Genomic DNA, 26,742 nt, shown 5'->3' on the forward strand with positions numbered 1-26,742 from the left:
AGTCTAGCCTCGTATCTTGAGTTTATTGGACGTGAAGTATAAAAGGACGGATCGAATAAATATTTCGAGTGTGTGAAAAAAAGTTTTCAATGTAGGAAAATTTATATGTATATATAATATATATATATAGATACAATTGAAGTAAAAATTAAATTTAATTATTGTATCTGTTCTTTTAAAACAAAGCAAAAAAGTTTATGAAAACCAAACAAACATTTATATTTATTTAAAATAAAATATTTTATAAAATTAAATCATAAAAATAAAAGAAAATTAACAAATTTCCGTGCTGTGATAAGAGCAAAAAAAATAAAAAGTGTGAGTTTGTGAAAAAAAAGTATCTAAGTGGAAATATTATGCGAAGAAAAATTCCATGCTGAAATTTCTCAAACGTATCTCAACTTAAAAAATTTCAAATTGTGAATGCAAAAGGTATATTGAGAAACAAGTTCAAAGTTTTTGGTAATTTTTTTGAAACATTTTTTTTAACTTGAATTTTTTTCTTATTTGCTTTTTTTTTTGTGAGTTCGAGTTCATTTGAGTTTTTGTTGGTTTTGGTATTTGTAGTGATGTTGTACAGGTATTTCTACGGGTCTCGTCTCTTTCGAATTTTCTGTTGAGTGCGCTGAGCTTGTTAACCCAAAACTGTGCAAAGTAGTTAATGAACCAAAAACAAAAAAAAACATATGAATTGAAAGAGAAAAAAATTCAAAAATACTGACAACATACGATTCAATACAAAACCAAAACGCCTGGCAGTCAAAGTATCTGTGGCCGATAAAAATGATTTGCGAGCTCTAGCTCAGACCATAATATATGACGAAGTTGGGAAATTACGAACAACTTAGCAACAAAAACAACAAACAGCGCAACTGTTTCTGATGTTTTTAGTGATGACGGCATCATCAGTTCAAGTGGTTGTCTGATATTTATATTTTTATCTTCTATTTGTTTTCTTTTTTTTTTTTTGTGTGGTTATTCGTTAAACCAAAATAATGTATCTTCTTTGTGTATGCATTTTATGTGTGCAAAATGTATCTGCAAGATACTATTCTTCTGCTTTATTGTATTGAACAACGTCATTATTTGTGGTTTTTTTGTGTAGTTTGAACTTTTCTGTTTTGATTTTGTGATTTTAAAATATACAAATTATAAATGTATCTAAATATTGATATATTTCTTACTTTTGGCTACTATTTTATCAACAAAACATTTTCTGTTTTTAAAAAGAAAGCATAAAAACGCTTTGCATATTAATTTTTTAGTTGTGTTTAAAAAAAAAAAGGTTAAAATGAATTTAAATTAGCACGTACATATTTGTATCTATAAGATACTGTGTTATACATCTAATCAGTTAAATGTGCGTGCCAGTTTTATTATTTGCGCTTTTTACAAACAAAATCCTAAAGTGAAACAAAACGAAGTGAAATTGAAAATGATTTTAAAATTATTCTAAAAGTTATTTTAATTTATTTTAATCTTTTTAAAGTCATTTAAGCAGACTTTAAAAAAATTGAAAAAATTTGCATATATCTCCTATTGAATATTTATTTGTTTGTTTTTAATTGAACAGCAAAAAAAAAACCAACATCTGTTAAACAGTTCGTTTAATAATATTGATACAATTATTATGTATATTTATCAAAAACAAAAAAACTTAATGAAGTAAATAGTAATTTTTTTCATATAATATTAATTAGTTCACTACTCGATTCTTTTGAGTGCAATTTCTGTTAATAAATTTTAATAAAATGCCGTCGTAAGCTAAAGTTAAAAATTTGAAATATTGAACATTTTTATATTTAAATATATATTATATATGTCATGTATATGATTTTACTATCTAATGCTCTTTTAAAATTGAACAATATACAGTATAGTATAAAATAAAATCCAATAAAAAACTAACTCTTATTATTTTTATTTAAGTAGATTCTTCAAATTCTAATCTTTGAGAAAACTTGAAAAGAATTTCTAGTAAATACTGCAGAATTTCTAGTAGTGATGAATGCAGAAAGCTAAGAATAAAATATACTTTGAAATATCTCTTATGTTTAAGTCCTGTATTGCTGAAAATATTTGTTGGCTCCACAATATATGAAGTGGAAGGTCATCTGAGAAATACAGTTTCAGCCAGTCTTTAGATTCTTAAAAAAGTGCATCCTACTATAAATTTTTATAGAGATCTTACTTATTTTGGTATCGCTAAAGATCAATTGATTTTTTTTATGTGTCGTACAACCACTCATATTAACCTAATCTTACCTATTACCTATAACTGATATCGGATAGAAAATATATGCGTAGTGTGCAGTTCTAGTTTTGTCAATTTTTAGTTATTCCGTAACTTAGTATTTTTCGTCAGCAAAATGTTAATAAAAGAATTAATTTTCTAAATTTTGTGGATTCTAAGTACTTATACAATGCATTCACTACATTTACTACTGCAGTGCTTTCATATAAAAAATAATCCCTTGAAATAAATTCACGCTTTAAATGTGTGCCCACGTACATCTGTCTAAACTGCTGTATATTTTTTTATCTTTAATTAAGTGAATGATATGAACAATATATTTAAATAAGTTTAAAAGTTGTCTGGTTGGTTTTATGTGTAACAGCAATTGTGAATCATAAATGACGTGATAAATAGATATTACTTACATATGGTATACAAGTATTTTAAAGTATTTTCTATATTCTACTTTTTCTATGCATCTAATTACGTCAATGTTTGCTCAACACTTCTGAGAAGCTTAAGTTTTTAACTTCTATATATGGACACTAACTATTGCTCATATTTCGTAATTGCAATAATTAAGCGTAGGACATTAATTGTCTTATAATTAAAATCATATTTAAATGGAAGATGTATTTTTGTATATCAAAAGATTGATCTTTAGAAAGGTTCTTTATATAAAAACCTTCTACAGTCCTCATGACATTATGCTTATTGTGTTCATATTTGTTAAATTATACATTTGAAAGGATTGTGGTGTTATGATAGATATCTTTAGCATTTAGGATCTTTAACATTTACTCTTGAATGTTAACTAGCAATCTTAGTAGAGCGAAAGTATTGATATACGGTAGATAATTCCTCGTACTTAAAACTAAAAAATCAACTAAAATATTTTCTAAAACTCGTTGAACATATCTATCTCAGTATCACTTGGAAGAATAATGTTTTGATTAAACAAAAATAAAAAATAAAAAATCGAAATAAATACTTTTGAGATTTGTCTCATCGGATCTAGAAAAGTCTGTGTAATTTAAGGCATAAAGAGAAAGATCCAGTTGTTTTTCAGATTTTGAATTGTGATTTAATTGTTTTATAAATTTTTTTATTTAAAAATTTGAATTACCAAGTCATTGAAATATGTTTAGAGATAACATTTTAAAACAACCAGATTGAGATTTTATACATTTGTTTACATATAATTATATATGTTTTAAATTTTTAATGTCAAATAAATTTTATATATTTTATATAACATGTGCGTATTGTATTAATATTAATATGTAGGTATGTTATTATATTAATATGCAAAATATGTTATTTGAATTAAAGGTTGCTACCTCACCAAGATTAGGTCTCCCTTTCGATCAAAACTGACGCAGCTGTGGGGAAGACGATGAGAGTGCCTATATTTTCATTTACTATATTTTTGCCTAGCTCATGCACTGCAGCGGCTTAACACTTTAAAAGCCCCCTGTCTTGAGGATCTTGATTAATTACAAGGCCTGACACTAAATACCATTTTAGGCTTCGCCAAAGGTTCTAGGTGATTTTCCACTAAGCATCACTGATATAACCTAACCTATATTTAATAACTTTTTATTTGGTCGGTCTCTAAGTTCTATTATTTAGCTTCGGAACTAGAAAAGCATTGATTAAATAAAACTATAATTTAAATTGAAATAAATTTATACAACTGAATTTTGCATAAACTTTTGCTTCGTTTGAAAATTTTGAAAAGTTCTATAGAAACTTTCTAGAATGCTTATGAATCTACAAATAGTTTCTGTAAAACAATAAACATTAAAGTTAAAATTAAATCTAAAATTTATATTATAAATATTGTTAACTGTTTGTATAGTTGAATCACCCATTATTATATTATTCTGACTATACCCTTGTATTTGTTTGGGTATTTATAAAGCATTTGATTTCTCTTTTTTGTTTCCATAAAATTAAATTTCTGCATGATTTAAGCATTTTAGTGTTTATGTATTAAATTACTAATTAACATTTCTTATTTAATTATTTAAGTGACATTTCACATTTACAGTGGTGATCTCTTATCACACGATATATGTTCATAACGAATGAGATTTTCTTCGGTAATTTATTCATTTAAAGCTTTTTGCACTTCATGACTACTATAACATTTTAATAAATTTTTATTTTCATTTGTAAATGAACAGAAAAATATTTTTTATTTTTTAAATAATAAACTAGTAATTACAACAGTTGCATATTTTACTTAAAATAATAAATAAGACTTGTCTACGTGCTGTTAACATATTTACTAGTATTTCAAGTGAATTTTTTAATGGATTACTGAGAAAAGAATATATCTTATTTCAATATAGATACAATATATACTCGTATGTAAGAGTTAGGGGCTTTTTTGCTGTATTATATATATATTTACTGACAAGTATAGTTGTTATTTATTTAGAAACTAATACCTTAAGACGTTTACTAACAGCAGTTTTGCAGTTTTTACTCAGTTAATTATTTCAGTAAAATTAAACCATATCAAGTGCACTCGAGTTTGATATGAAATAGAATTAAATATTTTACAAAAGTACTTTTGAAATACATATTCTGCGCGTATTTAATTTATTTTGTTTTTTATATTGATGTACAATATAATTTTATATACTCTCCAATGAATAATTTCAAGTGCTTTAAATTTTAAGCTGAAGTGGCTTAATAAAGATTATTTGGAATTTTCGATACAAAGTTCTTAAAGTATATCAAGTAGTCGTGTGTATTAAATTATTAAAAACGAAAATAATAATAATAAATGTCGTGAAAAACAATAAATATTTTGACGTAAATGCAAATCTCCGTCAATATTTTTGTAATATTTTTGAAAAATAAAAGTAAAACTTTGTTGCAAAAATAAATAAACATGTATTTTAATTACTTTTCACAATCATTAAAATTATTACAAAATTTAAATTTCTAATTATTATTTGTATACAAAATAGTCATAAAATAATTTTAAAATATTTTTAAAATATTTTTTCTGAAGACATGCATTTTCGTTTTACTACTCAACTAAAGTTGATAAAAAATATTATTAAAATTGGAAAGATTTAAAGAATGTCTTCAAAATTAAATTCACTTAAAACAACAAATTTAAGTTTTAATTATACGTATCTTATTAAAGACATGTTATTTCAATGTGTCTAAGGATACTTTGTTATCAACAACCAATCATTTCAGAGTAACCTATTATTACTCATGCCAGAACGCTTTATTGTTGCCAACAATATTCTAATATATAACTAGAATATTGTCAGATTCTCAGACAAGCAATCAAGACTTTAATTACCATTTTAATATGAACTATTAAATAAACTTTAAAGTAAAGTTTATTCTTTGAAAACGTGCCAAAGATTCTTCACTACGACTGCCAGTCTCAGTCGTAGAATTTGTATCGTAGATTACTGCTCACAGGAAAATAAAAGTATATAAATTGGCTAATGAGTATATAAATTGGTTAAGCCTAATAAAAAAGGCTTAACTTTAGCTAAAGTTCCCGGTGTATTGGTAATCGGTAATTTATATTTTTTTTAATATAGTAGCCGCTGGAGAGAGAAAAAATTGAAGCCACTTCTACAAACCATTGTGTCGATACAAGCTTATGTGATCTAGTCAATATTAAGTAGAGTAATGTATCAATAATATACATTAAAATAATTTTGAACACTAAAAGAATATATCAAAATTATTATCTGTAAAAATTGTATTGACACAATTGACAAGTGAAGAAAAAGGCACTGTTTCTCTTGTTGTACCAGTGCCCGAACACAGCAAGGGCATTGGTCTTTACTTTGATTTCCTGGTAAACAGGTAGTACTCGCGAAAATAATACTTCTCTGAACTTCTTTGTAACGTGAGGTGGATCTATAATTCAATATTATGATTAAATTTTACTTACAATGAGTATCGGATATCAAATAAATGAATGACATTACTTATGGTGATGTATTAATACTACATTTCAGTCTACTCTATACTATACGTATAGACTAAATATAGATTCTCTACATTTGAACTTTATTGATTATTAGTGCAGAGTTTGCTCCTCTACTTAGGCTATTAACAGAGTTCCAATTATGTAAACGAATATCTAAAATTGTTGGATGCTCTTTATTTTAACTTTAATATTAGTACAGAGATTGCTTTTTTCAGTGTGTCAATTGATAAATAAGCGTTATAAAAAGATAAAGCATATATATTATTTATTCAAAAAATAATATTTTATTATGTTCTGGGAAGTATTCGTTTTAATTTAAAATGTTTTATTAATATAAAAACATAATATATTGTAGAAAATTTCCAAGTAGGCTATTTTTTAATATTTTATTATAAATAGCCATAAATATTTCTTTAACTTCTTAATAATTGTATCTATTATTACATTTTATTAAATTTTATTCAAAGCAGATATATTTAAAATATTTCATTGTATATATAAATTCAATATGTACTTGTCTGTAGTATATACTACCTTACTACTAATAGATACATATGTATATCCCCTATATTGCTTTAATTTGCTTTTGTTTTGCTGTGTGCTAAAGTATCTTTTGCGCCATGATCATGCTTCTAGTATGACTGCAATTGTCATTGTGTATAAATACTTTTTTATGAACTATGTACATATATATATGGACTACCATATATTCCATATATAGACTGTGTAACATATATGTAGCGTTGAATATGAATATATTATTTTGTTGTCTATGCCCGTCTGTCTGGTTTTTTCTGTCTGCCTGTTTATTTACACTTTGTGTTTTGTCGTCAGCTGATGTTGAAATTAATTTTTATACTCAATTTCAGTTCACTTATCTATTGGGTGTTATGTGTATTGTGCTAGCAACTCACAATTGGCGAGATACTCGCAAAAGTTGTTGATTGTGCACAGACGGCAAAAAATGCTCATATATAGCACATATGGTTAGTGTTGATCAGCTGTTTGACTCTTGATAATTGTCTGTGTTTATTGCTGAATGTTAATAAAAAATATTAGCATTTATTAAAAAAAAATAAAAAATAACTACTACGTTTTATTTTATTTTGCTAGACCTTATTTGTTTATCAAGACCTATTAACACGATTCAAAGATGTACTTTGCTTAGTTACAATCTAAATACTTAGTTACATTGTACTCATTCTTAATTAATAATTTGCTTAGTTAGAAATCTTTGAATTAAAAATTAAATATATGCACACTATATATCTAGATTTATTTATAAAATTAGGCTTAAAAATGTTTTTTTTTTAAATAATAATGTTAATAAAACATTGGTTAGCATTTTATTTTTATTAGACTAAACTAGTATGTAAAATTAACACTTTCTATATTTGACCGGTTTATAAAATTTTTAGAATATATAACATTTGTGGATAAAAATATATTTTCATGAATTTAATTACTTTATTATATTCATAGTTTTAATTTTATTATAAAATGTATTCTTAAATTTATATTAAATGGGATTTATTATAATAAATTTCTTGCCATAAATCCTTTAAATTCCTTCAAACAGACTGATAGGTATAACAAATTCTACTAGCAAATTCTAACAGCAAATTTATAGCAACAGACTCAACATATAGTTAAAATTTTAAAGAATAAGTTTTTATTCAACAATATTTATTTAATTTTCTTAAGTCATCCTTAATTTTCACTCCCATCAGCATTCTAATTAGATACTTTACTGTGTATGTGTTATGTAAATAAAAATACGTAAAAAATCAGGTTTTAATTTAAACAAACTTTATGGTTGTAAACAGTTGATATTTACTTTTTCGAAGTCTCCGCAGACTTTTGTTATATACTCATTTTTATTTTTAGGCTGTTGACCTACTTAACTCAGGTAAACTCTAAAGTGTACTGTGCAAAATTGTGGAACCGCTCTTACGTGTTTGTTGGCTTATAACTCTGAGCAGGCCTACAAGTTTGTCAATCTGCACAGAGTTTAATTAACTGTTAGGCATATTCATACGTTTTTTCTACAGGTTCTAAGCATATTCATACACACCCACTTTCATTTGCACATACTTGTTTACACATATTTTGTAGATATCTGTTGACCTCTTTTCATTAACCAAACCTGGTGTTATTATTCCCACAGATACTTTACTTTGACGAAATTTTTTTTTCTCAAATTTTTTAAGTTTACTCTTGTGTCACCTTTGAACATCTGTAAATAATATATATACCATAACAGATACTTTTACATTAATTATTAACACAGCAAGCACTTCAGCTACTTTGTTTTCTCATTTCATTGTAACTTGATATTAAAACTACATGTAATTACTTGAAAATTGCTATAATCACTTTCGTTCGGAGAAATTTAATTCAATTCCGAGAACGCTACTGCTATCATTAAACAAAATCTATAAAAATCTGGAATGAGATACTATTTCGCATGCGAGTATATTTCAGTTTAAAGTTATTTGAATAAATATCTCAGATTCAATTAATTATAAAATAATACGTTCAATTAGTATTAACTATATTAATTGTGAACTTACACATTAATTTGTGATCATTTATTTAAATTAAATCAATTTAATAATTTACCACATTGAGGGTAAAAAATATTTATTCCAACATCCATCTAATTGGTTAATTGACTGAAAGGTTAAAGACTAAAAGTACTGCATTCTAAGTGACTTTTACTTTCTTTCAAAAAGAAAGCATTGAATATATGTTTAATGATAGGACGTCATATAGTATTAACCAGTGTATAAATTTTAACATTGATTATCTAAGCCACGCACCAGATGGCGCGTTTACTTATTGAGGTTTTCATGTAAATATTTATTTCTTTCTGAATTAAAATTAATTTTGAAGCTAACTAAGAATAAGGCGCTGAACCATTACGTCCTTCGCCCTTCATACATATTCAACTTTAAAGCCTGATATCACAAAAACGGAACTATATTGATATACAGCACATAAATTGTTGAAATCATCTCAAAAAATTCGAATTACAAACGAGTGCCAGTACTGCACCGTTTCTAAAACCAATATCAACCTTTACTGTTGATAAGTACTATTCATTAATATTATAAATTTTTTATTGAACACTTATAACGGGTACTTTTATTTTTCGATTGTTTTTTAACTAATTTTTTCTGGTAATGTTTTTACATTGAAAATGTAAATACAGAATTTTCTTACAAAAATGTTAATATCAAAAGTATTGAACAAAAGTAACTCACACAAATATTTTCTTAGTTTTGTATTCTTTGCTTTTAGTGCAGTTTATAGCACTTTTTGCTTACCATAGTTTTATTCCGTGTTTAATTCTAACATTTTAGTGCTGTAAGCTGATATTTGTACTATGTTTACTCGTGTCTTTTTTCTTCTTATATTTGTACGCAAATCACTTGAACTTGGGTTATCTGATTTTTTTTATTGTAGTATGTTCACTATTTCAACGATATCATGATCTAACTCGTTATGTATCCCAACAGTTTCAGGAGTCCAGTAAGCAGAAGGTGTACTTTGTACCATGTATAATGGAATGTAATAGTGACAAATTATGATATATGGTTACATATGTGTGAGAGTACGATATAAGGATGAGCAATACTTGTTCATTATTACGTGAGCGAATTTTACACACAATACTTGCTATCAATGAAAATTCCCTATTTTAAAATTTGCAAAGCAAGTATTGTTTTTCACATGATCTATCTCATCTAACATCAATATTATAGTTTTTCAACATATAACATTGAATATAATAAGCATTTATAAATCGTAGCAAATTCATTTGTTATGTTCATTGATGTGATATCATTGATGATATGGACTATAGGGTCTAAGTGAATTGGTCAATAGATAGACCGCCACATTAACCTAGCTAACCTATGTTTGTAGATCAATTTTTTTTTTTTTGGATATATATGCTAATGAAATAAATTTTTTCTTTTTGTTTTAATGTATATGTTAATTATTAAAATGTAAACAGTAATTTGTTTTAAACGGATCGAAGTGTATCAACTAATTTTGATTTTATTCGTAGTAATTTTTCAAGTACTCTACTATTTCATCCCATACACTACGTATTACTCAAAAACGTATAAAATTATAATGAAAGTATCTTAATTTTAATTCAGTTTTAAACAAATCTAAATGCGTATGCGGCAAACTTATCACATATTAGCAAATATGTTCTTTGCAAATATTTAACAAAATATTTTATACAATATATTGTATTGTATGTGTAGGCAATGCTATATGCAAAGTTAGTTGACAAATTGTTTACAATGCAAATAATATTTTAAACACATTTTAAATTTTAATAATAATTTAAATAACTGCGAAATAAGCGATAATAAAAATTTTAGTGACTTCTTATTACTGACAGAAAAGTACATCGTGTAAATCAGTTGATAAAACGATGACAAACTCAACAAAAATTAAATGTGATTTCTAGTGCAAATTTTGAAATTTTATGAAAAACAGGCCTTACATATATATATGTATATAGTATATTAAGAATATTAAGTAAGCTTCATTGGAATGTAAAATAATCAAAAATTTATTGTTAACAGTTGTTTAAGTAGTTCGGATAGTTTGCTTAGTTTGCTTTCCAGTTGAATGGTGAGTAAGAAATATTGGCAAGTGTCTTTAATCTTTATACTTAATAATTTAATTACTTCTAAAAGCTGGATTCCTCACAAGTTTATCTATAGTTCACACTGCACACATCTAAAAAACTGATTTCAATATACTACTATCTACTTTAAATAATTTTGATAAATAAACATACTAGACTCTATGACTAAGGATTAATATCACTCTGCCTACGTTAGTTATTACAAATCATTGTTTGTTAGATATGTTTGATATGCTTGTGTGGATGCTGTACAGATAAGAGCATGAAGAAAATATTAATTGAGTCATGATTTAGTTCTTCACAGATAAAGAGTTAACTCCTTAGGAGAATTATAATTTGAGAAATTAGTAAAGCTGGCGAATTTCGATCGACTAAATAAAACTTACAATGTTTATCATCGGAACTAGATAGTTAAGAGCATTAGTGAAATGTTTTTATAGTATCACAACGGGACCCTGGCCTAAGTAGGATCGTAATAATAATCATGCTATTGCTTTCTTTGTATGAACATTTCCTGAAGCATTAGAGAATGTTTTCTTATTCAAAATCTTCATAAATACATATTATTATATAAATTAAAATTAAATAAAAATTTAAAAAAAAGGGCCATTGTGGTTAACTATGAATCAAAGAGTTAAATATCAATTACCATCCGGAAATTATTCCATATTTGTTGGCAATAAGTTATTGTACTTTAAACGCTGATAACGATCACATCTATATAATACTGAAGTTATTCGTATGTTACTCTGATGAATTACCCATTCCTGGGTTAACTGGCTTATGTTGTTTTTCTTAAAAAAAAGATATATTTCAGTGTGGGTTGTAAGGCTGAGTTAGCCGCTTTAGAATTAACTTAATATTAATAATTACTTGCAATTGTAGTTAATAGTATTGAAATAATCAATATTCTGGATAGCTGATAGGCATGTTTGTGTACTTCAACTTTCTATATAATATTTAACGATTGATATCAGAAAAGTTTTTTAGTCATTTTTTAATTATCTTAATATAAAAAATAGTTCATGTTTATGACTCATTAAAGTTTAATGTCAACAGTTGTTTGTTGAAATATTTTTCCAACAATTTATTATAACTAAAAAATACCAATTGAATTATTTTTTTATATTAAACGATAAAAAATTTATTTTATTTGATTAATAGTGTATATATTTATTATTCTAAGTTCACAACCAGGTACTGAAAACATAATGGAAAATTTCCGAGAATGAAATTAAATAATTTTCGCACGTGGCAAATAAATTAAAATTACTAATATCTTTTTATCAATTTATTCTATTTGCTATTAATAATTGTTTTTCCATTCAAATTATCGTAAAAAAAGTTAGGATCTCACTAGATGGTAATTAAATAAATTAAAATATTTATTACTGAAATGTATTTAATAATAAGTTTTTTCTTGATAATGCATCTACATATATTATATATTTTGTAATACTATATAGTATTGTTAAAATATTTTATAAAAGTTACTAGATTTTTATTATATTGATAGTTAATAATTTCATTTTCATATAATTAAAGACTGTTATTTTTTCAGTTATAAATTTATTAATTGATTAGTTAGTAATTTGTTTCTAATGACTGCTTGGAACATGTTATTAACAAACAGGTATATTTATTTAAAATATTAAAATATACCTTATCTAAAACTCATTTAAAAAAAGCTTAATTTTAGTATCAAATGCTTAATCGGTTTTTTCTTACAGCAGCAAAAAATGGGATTCCAAATTAAAAATTAGTCGACTAAGCCCATAAAATATTTTTTGGATGCCAAACTTATCGCACACACTTGACTATATATTGTTATATAGCAAAATTTCATTTGTTTAATACTATTAAAAGAATAACTCTTTCATTACTTTTATTATAATTTAAGTAAACATGAAATTTAATCAAATGAAAGATATATTAAATTATAAAAATTTATAAAAATATATTTTTGAACCTAAAATTCATTTATCAGCTCGCATTTTCTTTTCTCGTTACAGATTTTAAACCAATAATTTTAATGAAATTGTCTATTGGTGGTCTATAACCACAAAATACAACACTAAAGACTATTAAATAATTTCCGGTCTTTGATACGGAAGTGAAGAAGAAAATATTTAAACTGTTTTACGCGGAAGGGAATGGTATATTTCTTGGGGGACTGGGGCATGGGAGATTCTGACTGTGCGTCATACCATCAACATGTTCCAAATATACAACAAAGTATACATCGTCATCATGTGCAACATGAACCTCAACAATTACAGCAACAACAACAGCAACAGCGAGACCAACAATTGCTGCAACAACATCAACAACATGTTGGACAAATCGCACCAACTTTAGAACAATTATCATCATCTATCCAATTTGCAAATAGCAATAATCTTAACACAACAACATTTCTAACTGGTAATGTTGGTAATATAAATTTAACTTCAACAACATTTTCACATCAACAGCAATACACATCGCCACAACATGTTGCCAGCAGCTCATTAGTAACAGCCAATTTACAACAATTATCAGTAAGCAGCAATAATAACAGTAACTGTGCTACGCCAATCAAAACTGCAACAACATTACAAGTTACTGGTGATAAATCACTAATAACACAGCAACAACAACAACAACAACAACAACATCAACAACAGCAGCAGCAGCAACAACAATTAGCAACTGCCGCTGCTGAATTATTACAGTATTTGGGTAGACAACGTTCAGTATCATTAGCTGGTAATGCTAGTGCATCTGAGTCCTTTCATAAGACCATTACTCCATTATTGGGTGCCGCTGCAGCAGCTACACCTCAAACACAATTAAGCAGAGATCTTTTGGATAATGAAGATGAAGTCGCATTGCAACCATTGTCTAATCAGGTAATTGAAGGATTTAATATTTTTATTTAAGAATTAATAGTTGTAGTTCGGACTCATTATTGTAAAAAAGTGTATCGCGATAAATTTCTATACTAAAATAACCGTTCTGAGATTTTAATAGGTTATGGTTTTTGATATATTTATATATATACCATATTTATATATATGTTATATATATGTGTATACTAAAACAATTTTTTTATGTACTTATTTTACAATACTTATAGGTTTGCCTACTTATATTATATACTCATTAATTTTAGTTTTTCCGCAATTTCTTATTAATATATATAATTTATTTTTATAACAAATAAATGACTATTCAAAAAGCTTAAATTTATACGGGTGCCCCTAACTTATAATTCTTCCTCGAAATAAGGTCAATGGTTTTCTGATATCATTATTCACTTGATTTCCTGTGTACTTATTGTACTGCGTAAAATCTTCCATTATATATATATTTTTTTTTTCTGTAGCCAAAATTACTCTATTCAACAATATACTTGAACTTGAGATGTACTAAAATAATTATAATATACATATATATATATAAATTATTTTTATTTAAAATTTAAAAAGCATTTTTTTTTTGAAAATAATTTCGAAATAGTTAAAAACATAATTTTAAATTATTTTAAAATTTGCAAATAACAAAAACAAATTTGCTGATTCATATTTAAAGTAAATAAATACAGAATAATAATAATATTTAATACGTACATATATATATAAAGAATAATATATATATTTGTTTTGCAATATGTTTGTTTTTTTTAAATTTTGTGTTATTTTTTTAGAAGACTTTAAATAGATTCCGCAATACCGTCATAATTATCTTCATAATTTGGCATGATACGTAAAAGTTAGCTTTGGCCTACATAATAAGTTACCTACTTCCGTATAGATTTTTCATTCATAGAGACTCTTCAGTTTTTAGTGCCCATCTTCTTTACATCTGTTCTATTTTTGAAGAAAGAACTCCGATAAGTCGAAACTAATCAAAAATCAGTTTCTCAATATTGTCTTTTAATCAAATTTATTTGATGTATTTTCCAAACAATCACAAATATTCCTCGATTTTTATTTAATTCTTTTATGCCTTATATCTTTATTCTCTTATTTATTTCGTTTTAGTAAATATATATTCTCCTTTTAAAAAATACCTACCCAGTAAACTATTGTAGATTATAATAAATAATACATCAATTGAATAGTGACAACAATTTACGCCTTGGTCTGTGATCGGCATATGGTATATATAAGTATATTCTATATATGTGTAGTATATTTCTAATCAATCAAATGAATTACTATTTTCTGATTCTAATTTACAATTTACTTATATTTTTTATACAATTTACACATTAATCAAAATTTTCCGTGAACCGAACTTTGTACTTAAATCATATGTTAATATTCATACATTATTATTTATTGGAAAGGTGTCATTCGTTAAGTATTAAGTTCAATATACTTCGCTAATGAACTAATTGGAATTACAAATATTATTATTAATTTAAAATGAATTTGAGAAAAAATTTAAAAAAAACAATGTTTTTTTGAAAAATATTATTGTTTATTTGAGAACTAATATAATCAGCAGTTTTTTTGCTGTATTCCGTTGAATGAACTATATATTACAAAATTCATATTAATCAGCCAATTATAGTAGTTTTTAATTTTTTTTTTACTGAATTTAATCAGTAAAATTTTGCCACTATATTCTAGAAGAAGCAAATAATATAATATCAATATGAATTTTGATATTTCCCTTAGACTTAAGAAAAAACTTTCGTTTTATATATAATATAATCAGTAAACTGCCTAGTAACTAGATAATAAAACTAAAGTATAATGTGTTAATATATTTTTATTATCTACATAGTTTCGACATCTCAGAACTACATATAGCATGAAATGAAATAAATCTCGGTAGTGATTACTTAATGCCCAAAACGTAAAAAATCTTAGAAGATAGTGATACAATTCTCAGTATTAACCAATGTGGAAATAAATTACCCTCTATAACTTTTTAATCAATAAATTTCTCACTATATCTAAGACTATATAACTTGCTTTTCTATCTCAATTAATATGGAAAATACGTAGGTTTTAAATTAAATGCACGGTACTCTTTACTTTATCACCATATAAATGGTATTCTCATATAGGACCTCTTTTTTTTTAAAAAATTTCTTCAGTCATGCTTGTAGTGGGTATGTGATCCATTATTATCTTAATGATAAAGACCTGTGTTCCCAATGCTACACTTACATGATTTACTTTCGCATGGAAAGTAACTGCGCTATACCAAATGGGTTTGAAACTCCTGGTAACTTTTAAGGGTGTTCCTCAAACATCCTTCTTTTCCTCTTTTATACTTTTACTTATGTTTTGAAGGTTTTCCCAATCAACATTGTGCTACATAGTCAGCGAGAAAATTAGAACATTAAGAGAATTCATTGAAATTAGGGTAATCATCCTCTAGTAAATCACAACAACTTATAAATATTTTAAAAATTAAAAACTTTTTTTGTTTTGAATTACAGGTGGGAGGACACACCCGTTTACTCCTGCTCAATCAGTCTACAGTGATAAAACCATTGAATTTGCGTGAATTGGACTTCTATCAAAACATTCCGCAAGATATACAGAAGTTTGTTCCTAAATACAAAGGTAAGATACCGACCTTTTTCCCACTATCTTAGCATTTTTTGCATTATTTATACTTAAAATCATTTGAAATGTTGATGCCTAGCGAGAAGATCAATTTAAATAAATTCAAAAAAAAAAAAGATGAGAAGAAGATCAAAAAAGTGAGATATCCCGTCGAAGCATCATTATTTTCAAAAATCATGCATATTTATTTTAAATGTTTCAAAAATGTCATTGCTTTACCGATACTAAAAGTAAATGTACAATTAAAAAATAAAATTAAAATAAAAATAATGCTTAATTGAAGAAAAAATACTTAAAAATTAAAAAATATTTATCCACAACACATTTAAAAAATGTTTTGTATGCTAAAATCTATGCCTCACAATTTTTTCATGCAAGTCCTTATTTTTGTGTTTTGTTCCTATCTTTTGTTTCATTTTAGCTATGTTTTTTCTAATATAATTAGTTGTAACAAAAAAAAAAATAATAATAATAATTATATATATATATAGTGATATATGAAATGTGATATTTATTAATTTATTTGTAAGTAGTTAGTTTTAGTTTTTAAGTTCTGTGATATACATTTTAAAATAAAATTAAAAAAGAAAAATAAAAAACGAAAGAAAAGTAATAATTTTAATTAATTATATTTTTTCACATGTAAATTATATATTCTAAGTTATATTAACTAATGTAAAAATAAAAAAAAAATGTATAAAAAATGAGCTGAACTCAAATGTCTGCGCACTTAGTTGAATTTGATAGTAGTTTTCTTATAATAAAACTGAAATATATTGAATTTTTTTAAAATAATAAATGTTGAATACATTTACACATTTTAAGAAACTATACTCAATAACCTATTCTGCTCAGCTGTGTTATATATAAATTACATTATTATATATAACATGATTATGTTAATGTTACCTCCATCAAATAATTATGAGGTGAACTATGTCCATCTTCTTCTTTCTTCTTTAATTGTTTAGTCTAAAATTGAATGTTACACAATCATATAAATACAATATGTTAGAAATAATGTTTTTAAAGTTCTATCTGTCTCTAGCCATATGCACCAAGTCTCCATTCTTAACCCAGTCCAGTGTTAGATGTTTCTCAGCCAAGACATTGCGTTTGCCTTCGATTCTGCCTTCCACAATCAGTTGCAGCAATTCATATTTTGGACCTCGGATGATATGACAAAAATACTTTTGATAGTTTTTAGGAGTTCTCTATCTTTTCTATCTTATCTTGTTAGGACTTCTTCATTCGAAACTTTGTCCGTCCAAGGAATCTTCAGAATACGTCTATAGCACCACATTTCAAACGCTTCGATTTTGTTCATTGTTAGAATTTTTAAAGTCCAAGATTACAAGCCATAGAGTAGAATGAACCAGACGTAGCATTTAACATTTAACGTAGCGGATGTTGATATTGCTACTGCATACCACTCTTTTGCATTTGAGGAAAGAGTTTCTAGCCATCTCTATTTCTTGATCTGATGTCCACTCTTCATCACTTTCAATTAAAGTTCGTTAACTTTTTTCATGGTGATATTTGTTGTAATAAGTGCCATTTATTGTAATAAGCGCCATTTATTGTAATAAGTGCCATTTATTGTAATAAGTGTCATTTATTGTAATAAGTGTCATTTATTGTAGTAAGGGTCATTTATTTTAATAAGTTGTGATTAAAACAATCAAATTATAATACTGATTTTATTACAAATAATATATCTATTTTACATTAAATATATAAGATAATCCAGAAAATTGAATAGCTTCTGTAAGACCAATTTTATTTAATGGAATAAAATTAAGAGGAATAATACAATTACACTCTTCTCCTATTGAGCGCACCATTTTTAAAATGAATATCGCTTCCTTTGGAGACTCAGCCCCTTCTGTTTTAAAATGAGTAAATAATAACTTTAGACTTTCTATAAGTAGGATATTGTATACTAGCTAAAATGGTATATAACTTTATTATATGTATTTCAAATGTTGTGAATAGCCAAATCCCTTGAACTGATATTACATTCATAGTGGACATTAGTATAGCATGTGTATCGAGTTCATTTAATTTTGGATTTCCTTGAATAATAAATGAATGCAGTGTTATCATTCTAGAGACGTTATACAAACCAATTTCGACAATAAAATCATAATAAAAATATCTTTGAACGTTAGCTAATCAAGCTACTAAAATTCATGACTTTTTTTAGTAACTAGAGTTGCAGAAACCTTTGAATTGGTAGACCCAATTATTAAAATTATAGAATTTCAGAAATCTAATTGACCAAGTTTTTGTGTATAATAGTCCATATAGTCTAGTAGATAGATGCTTAAACAGTTCAATTAATTTTGTGAATACATTGTATTTGTAATATACCTATATATGAGAATTTCGATAATACGAACTTTTCATTATGCCACTTCCTTAGACTTTAGACTGTTGCTTTAAGCGATTGAGTTTATTAGTACGGCTAGGTAAAAATTCCATATTGTGAGGTTTTTTATGAGTGTTAGAACAAATTTCAGTTTATGATTTCTGTTGTGCTGAGAGGTGTTGTAAAAGAAAATAACTGTTGTCTTCTTTAAACAAATCTTAAATGTCTTTACGAAACCACTATAAAGTCACTGCTACAAAGCAACATTTACTAACAAACTAAACAAAATACGAGTATATATGAGTACATACGAGTATACATGAGTATATATGAGTATATACGAGTATATATGAGTTCATACGAGTATATATAGGTATATACGAGTATATATCGCCAAATAATCAAAAAAAAAGAAAAACTTTTTGTTGCTGTATTGGAGACATGGATTAGATTGTTAATGATTTGTAATTTTAATATACAAGTCAAGTATTTTGCACTGAAAGTAAAAAAGTGATATTATTAAAAATTTTTTATTGTGTATGTGAAAAGTGCTGAATTAAGTTGACTTTGTACTTAAACGGTAAGTGTAATTATACTGAAAAAAAATGCTAAGAAACTACACTTTGCTTCCATGTAATACAAAATGGAACTTGTGTCAAATAGATTTTATTTGCAATATAAATTAAAACATTAATAGTGAATAAAATCAATTTATTAATATTATACTAAAAAGGTAGTAAAAATTTTGTTTCATACCTACGAATAATATTTGTCAGGTACTGAATAAGAAGTTTAGCTTCTTTTTAGGTGCATGTTTGCCTAAAGGTTCGAACTTAGCCTATAGCTGATTTGTCTGCTCGTGCCTTTGGGATTGCTTGCTAGTACACACACAAACCGAAACATTTAAACGAATCTAAACCAATGGTTAGTACTGGAACTCAAGGTCAATACCATACATATGTCAAAAAGTAAAATAGTAAATTTGATTTGTACATTTTAATAATTTATATATAAATTATGTATGTACGTATTTTAAAAACCTACAAAATATAGCACAAATATTAGTTTATATTTTATATATATATATTATAATTCAGAATGCGCCCACGTCGTTTATCGTCGTACATCGAGGACGCACTTTACTACTTCAGTTCCATACAATAAAATTAGTCTGAATCTGTGTATGACTCAGACCCCAGTATCATTCTCAGACGCGCTCATAGATGAAACTCAATAGCAAATCATATGCATGCAAAATGGGTTTGTATAAAAATTTATATACACTTATATATATATATATAAATATATTATATATTATATATATTATAATAACTATGTTATAATGAGTTGAAGAATATTTTTTTATAAGTTTGAAAAATAATTTGAATTAAACAACTAAATAGGTCTATACTAAAATTGTAGTGTTAATTATTTACTTCTATTTTACTACAATTTTTTTAAAAATTAAGCAGACATTTTTAATTTATCAACTGAACTATATTTTTATTTTTTTTTTGTTTTTTAACTTATTCTAATATACAGAGGAATTTACTATAAAATTAAATCAAATTTAGACTAAATGATTTATAGTAAGAATATAAATTCCGCTTTTATGAATACATAATTATGTATAAAATTTCATGTACTCATCTGTGGACTGTTAAAATTCCAAAAAATTAATATTTTTCCACTTCATTTTAAAGTCTACAACCATCAAATTTTTACATATACCAACATTCCGTACAAATTACTTAATCAATCGCATACCAATCTTTATATTAAATTTTTGAACAATCATCCAAATAATTGCATATATGCCATATATATTAACATTAAGTTTAAGTCTTCACATACATATTGTATATTAAATAAGTGCCTCTTGTTTGTCCAGACGTCATATTATAAATCAATTGACATTCAATCTCAATCAAACTTTAAAATAAAAATATCTTTTAACTTAGTTCGTTTTAATGCAACTCTCTGATATTCTAATTCCAGGCGTTATGCAAGCTACAAGTATGGGTGGCGCAAAATTGGATAAACGTTATTCCCCAAGTTTTCGTGAAGAGCAGCCCGTAAGAAAAATGAGCGCTTCCAAACGCAAAAGGGATGATGTCTTAAGGTGTGTATTTCAAAATGATAAATATTAAATATTCCTCTGAATTAGGAAAATTATTAAAATAGTTTCCTTCTTTTCCTAATATCATCTTACGTATCTTATTATAAAAGAATAGAAGAAATGAATTTTATTTTTGTTTTAGATTTTTTGATTGTTTTATGGGAGAGATATGCCAATTGAAAAAAAAAATTGTATAGACCTAAATTTGACCAAACTGGGTATGAAAAAATGTTATATAAATATTTTATATACTTTGTAGAATATATTATATGAGAAAACAAAATCTATTCAAAATTAATAGTCGAAATGCACTACATCTATACTTAAGGGCATAATATATAAATTATAGAATCATTTATATTAACCGAATTGTTAACGAAAAGTATTATTAATTTAATCATAGCCTTTCAAGGGCTATATATATTAAGTTTAATTTTTATTCAAAAATTTTTCCATCTGTTGATTTATAAATAGAATGTGTTACAGGAAATACTTCATTAAGAGTAATATTAAAAATTATCAAACAATTTCAGATGCAACCCTGAGTTTAAAACATGTTCAATTAAATTATTAAACATGTTAATCACTTTTATTATTTAAAAATTTATGATTTATATTTAAACTAATTACGAATTTGAAAACTTTGTATTGAAGTGTTCTATTTATAAATGTAGCCATTATAAGGGTATGAAATATACATTTCTAAGCCACTTGGACATTCTAGCTTTTATTAAGAATGCATCTCTTTTTCTGTTTCTAATATCTCTTGTTTTTTAACATAACCTGTAACTACGAATATAATTCATGGAATAATATTGAAATTGAAGAAAGTAATAACTATTGCGGATTAATTTTCTAATTCTTCCCAATCAAATTCACCTGCTGATGTATTTATATTAAAGATAATGGATTTGTGATTGAATCCGACAAGTATAAGTATTTTGTGGATGTAGTGCATTTAAAGTAAAAAATAATCCTCTGCAATATTTTTTTTAGGCCAAGATTTCAAATACTCTCCCCCAATCCTCCGATTATTATTGAACCTTATCTAACATAAGCTGAAGGCCACACTTACAAAAAATCATTTTTTCGCAAAAAAATTTTTGCGTTTGTTTACATATATATATAAATAAAATAAAATTAAATTTAAATAATTAATCTTCTATTTTTTGTTTTATTTTTCAGGATGAAAGTTCATAAAAACGGAAATGCTGCTGATGTTATTAAGAGTATTTCACAAATAGATAACTCCAATAAGCAATGTTAGTATCATTCACTTCTCGCAGAAGTCAAAATAATCTCCTCATTTATGCTTATTTCTTAAAGCAAACATTCAGATTTTCATCTAATCTAATTCTTTAACATATGATCCTTTTTTTAAATGCATGAGTTAAATAGAGATTTAGGAAATGTGTGTGTGTATAGGTATATTTCCTAGAAGATGTGAGAAACGAATATGACTTGAAAGTAATTTGTACGTTTATTTTATATAAATCTGAATTGATAGAGAAACGATCACTACCACAATAGAAAATTTAATATATTAATCATTTTAATTAATAATATGTTGGTTCCGTGATCAATGTCAAAGATAAGAGTTTAGTAATAAATTTTATAAGATTTTAAAAAATGCTTATATTCACTTGGAAAAAAAATTACAGTTATAAACTTAATATCAATAGGATCAAAAGCATACTTCAATCTTAAAGTTCTAGATCCCTGTTTATAAAAATATTTATGATTATATATAAAATTTTCTTAAGGAATTAAGGTAACTTAACATTTCATATAACTTGCAAAAAGTAATTATAGAGACCTACTCTTACAGCAAAATAATTATTACATAAATAATAATATAAAATTCTTATTTCATTATATTTACAGATTTTTTGATGCTCGAAAATATAACATCGCAGTTTCGGAATCCCTGTATACTGGATTTAAAAATGGGTACACGCCAACATGGAGATGATGCTTCAGCGGAAAAACGTTCAAAGCAAATGGCGAAATGTGCGGCTAGTACATCAGCTTCGCTAGGTGTGAGATTGTGCGGTATGCAGACCTATCAAGCACATCTAGACCAATTTGCAAAACGTGATAAATATTGGGGTCGTGAGCTCAATGAAAGTGGCTTCAAACAGGCACTACATGACTTCTTCTATAATGGTTATCGTTTGCGTATTCGTGTCGTTAAGAAAATTGTACAACGTTTACTGCAATTGAGACACGTTATAGAGAAGCAATCTAGTTTCAGATTTTACTCTTGGTAAATAACAGTTTTTAAAATTAAAACGTTAACTTCAATAGACTTATTTAATAATTTCTTCTACAGCTCCCTATTATTAGTATATGAAGGATTTGAAGAGAATCCCATGGAACATCCAATGGATATTGAAGATTGGCTTATACCAACTGCACCAGCTATGTCTACAAAATCTGCCACTTTTGACTACCATCCCGATAACAGTATGGATGAAGATGATGATATAGAAGATGACGAGGCGGTATTGGAAGATGAGTATTGTCAGAATACAGCAAATCAATGCACTGATAGTGTTGATACTCATGACCATACCGCTGATGAAGATTTACATTTAGTTGCAGCTGATAGCGGTAATGCTTCAGCTACTAATAGCAGTACTGGTGGTGATCATTGCTGCTACGATGCAGATGCTTCAAATGACTCAACTACAGAATTGAATCTCACACGCCGCACTCACCAACGGAATACTACAAATCTGCAAAATATTGATAATAAATATCATCCCGGCTTTGCGGAAGCAACAGAAAGAGGTGTTAAAAATGCGATAACACCAAGCACATCAATATCCGATGCTGAAGATGAGTCCAATGTAATGACAGAAATCGATTGCTTAGCAATGCCACCACCAAATACAGCTCTGTCTAACACATTTAATAATACAAATACAAATACAAATACAAATACAAATACAAATACAAATACCACTCCTGCATTCATTCCAATATCTGAAGAAACAGTATTTCTCGATCCTGAACCACCGATGCCAAGCATTTCGACGTCATCACCGCATTCAGGAGATTCATGGATGAATTACAGCAGTAACAGCAGCGATGATTTTTCTGGTTTATCAGAACAAATCAAAGCGGTGACGAGTGGACGACAAACCGGTAAGTAATACAGAGTATAAATTTTGAATGCTGATAATCAATTATTTAAAACTTAAAGGTAATAACAGCTCTGATGAAGCCAGTTCCGATTATGAGAGCAGCATTATAGGACAAACTGAAGCCATGTTTAAACGCTACAAATCTCAACAATCTCAACAGGATTCATTCGATACAACTGCGCCAACGCCAGAAACGCCAGCAAGTGTGACATCGCCATTACCACACAATGTAAAACTGAATACAGTACCTACGACAATCTCTCCTGCTTCGTCCACTACTTCTTCATTGAAATCTGTAAAAGCAGCTGTTAAGCGATTGCGATGTAAAGATGGTGATGAATATGATGAAAGTGGTGCAATGGCTCACAAAGATACTTCATCTTTAGCAAAAAAATCAACAACAACTGCAACTGCTTGTGGTAGCGCCGTTACAAGAGCATCCACACCTGTTTCTGTAGTAACATCGCCAACTAAAAGTTCCACACCAACTTTAGCAGAGGAAGAAAAAATTAAAAATTCAATATTGGCTGGCTTATTGAGAGAATCATTAGAACGCACCAAGCAGGAAGAAAAAGCCAATCAGAATAATATCACAAATAAAATTACCAGCCATGTAAGCAATCAAACAAGCAATAACCCTTCAACACAACGTATGTTACTGCAAGTATCATCAAAATCATTTGATATCTCAACCTGCACTGCCAGCTACAATACCGTTAGTGACGATGCCCGTTGTCCTGTAGATGTACGCTTAATAGATTTTGCCCATACTGCTTTCGTACCGCGTAATGGTAACGGTTTGCTGCCAGCAACTGCAACTGCTCCGGTACACCATGGGCCAGATGGTGGTTTTTTGACAGGCCTAGATAGCCTAAATCGTTTATTAAATGAAATTTTACAAGAAGAGCTGCCATAAATATTTGAAAAAAGCATAAAAAACGAATATTAATAGAAGTTAGGGCTATATAAATTTGAAGTAAATAAAATTACTTGTGTCTAAAGTAAATAAGCAATAGTTATTGAATCGAACTAAGGTTCATTCTGCATTACTGCATTATTGCTTTACTGCGTTACATGAAATGATGTAAAAGCGAATTTACTTTTTTACAGGATGTGGCAACTTGTGATAATACAAAAATGGCTTGACAAACCTAACCAAATGAAAATATTGCAAAACCCAATAAATTAAGGCTTAAAATAATGTATATGCCACTCAGAAAGTACAAAATAACATAAAGCTTATAGTAATTAAAATATTAAAATTAATTTAACATTAAGAATATGTACGAAATACATGCTGATGATCTATGTATATAGAAATTCGAACTTCAATGGAATAAGTTCGTCTTTTGAAATTCTATGCTATGTACTTTGAATACTTGCGAAATCATGTATACGTCCTTAAATAAAACTTTGTCATGTGAAATAGCTATATAATTAATATTCTCAGTGACTTATAAAATTGTTATTTTACTGAAATATTTTGAAAAATATATGGACGGACAAGATAAAATATTTAAACAAATTGAAGCAACATAAAGGATAATAGAACCGATAATTGTGTGAAAGTATAGAATAAAGTATGCTAACCGAAAAGAAATAAAGTTGTTGTATGGCGGGCCTTCCGTTCTATTTTCCTACGTGATTGTTTCCGAGTTCACTTTCTGTTATTAACAGATACTAAACTAAGCAGAGAAGTATTTAATTGTCGAGGAATTCGATTATTCGGTATTCACGCTATACAGGTGAAGTTTGAGAAGTGAGCTAAGTGTGTTGCTTTGATACAAATATAGGTAAAACAAGATGCTTCTAAGGAGGTTCTAAATTTGATAATGATGAAAATAATTTTAACGGATGAAAGATGTTTTCATAAAACGTATAAAAACGTAAAAACGTATAGGGACTACAATTTTTAATCAACAAATGCATTACAGGTGATTCATAATTGTTTTACAGAATTTAAAACAAAAATTAGAAATTTCGTTAGCAAACAGCAAACAGCAAATGCTAAAATAAATTATAATTAAATATTTGTAAACATAAATGTACCTTTTAATATACAAATTATGAATATAAAAAAGAGAAACTTTATGTAAGGAAATAATTGTAATTGTGAACATTTCTTCCAAAATGTATAAATCATAAACAATAAATTTATTATAATTTATCAACAGATTTGCAAATAACATAAGCATTTTTATATAGTTTTTGATTTTAAATTTCAATGATCGTGATATATAATTTTAAATTTAACAAATGAAAAAACAAAAAATTATTATTTAAAAAATTTATAATTACAAAAATAAAATATGTACAAAATTAAAATAATTAATAAAGCTGTATAAGCACAACCGGATTCTTTGTTATAACTGCTATTCCTAACCAGCACATTTTTATTATTAAAAGAAATTCATGCTGGCTGGCTGTAAAATCGTGGCAGGAAAGTTATAACAACAAAGGCTGTGCATATCGGTAATTGATTTCTCCTTTAACAATTTATTGATTAAAAATGAAAACAACAAAAATTAATATATGTAAAATTTATACAACACAAAACTATATTATAATGTATTTATAGTCAAAGAGATTGATAACGCTTTTTCATTGCGTAAACGACAGTATTTTTGGCTAATTTTTAGTTTAATA

At 26.7% G+C, this 26,742-nt stretch overlaps 1 protein-coding gene across 1 annotated transcript; it reads left to right on the forward strand.

Annotated features, from left to right (window-relative positions):
- Positions 1-26,096, forward strand: LOC119686241. The gene is made up of 8 exons (XM_038100766.1): positions 1-432; positions 12,900-13,778; positions 16,328-16,454; positions 20,827-20,950; positions 22,133-22,209; positions 22,832-23,213; positions 23,280-24,097; positions 24,156-26,096. Exons 2-8 carry the CDS (start codon positions 13,041-13,043, stop codon positions 25,010-25,012), a joined length of 3,123 nt encoding a protein of 1,040 aa, XP_037956694.1. The 5' UTR covers positions 1-432; positions 12,900-13,040; the 3' UTR covers positions 25,013-26,096.
- The last annotated feature ends 646 nt before the right edge of the window (positions 26,097-26,742 follow it).

The sequence above is a fragment of the Teleopsis dalmanni genome, chromosome 2 (assembly GCF_002237135.1).
Source record: "Teleopsis dalmanni isolate 2A chromosome 2, ASM223713v2, whole genome shotgun sequence".
Classification (NCBI taxonomy): Eukaryota; Metazoa; Arthropoda; class Insecta; order Diptera; family Diopsidae; genus Teleopsis; species Teleopsis dalmanni.

What these genes read in the sequence shown, in the direction of transcription:
- LOC119686241 (XM_038100766.1), top strand. Translation starts at nt 13,041, where the DNA reads ATGGTATATTTCTTGGGGGACTGGGGCATGGGAGATTCTGACTGTGCG. An exon ending in TGCAACCATTGTCTAATCAG is followed by an intron (nt 13,779 to 16,327) that starts GTAATTGAAGGA and finishes TTTGAATTACAG; the next exon opens with GTGGGAGGACACACCCGTTT. An exon ending in AGTTTCAGATTTTACTCTTG is followed by an intron (nt 23,214 to 23,279) that starts GTAAATAACAGT and finishes TTTCTTCTACAG; the next exon opens with CTCCCTATTATTAGTATATG.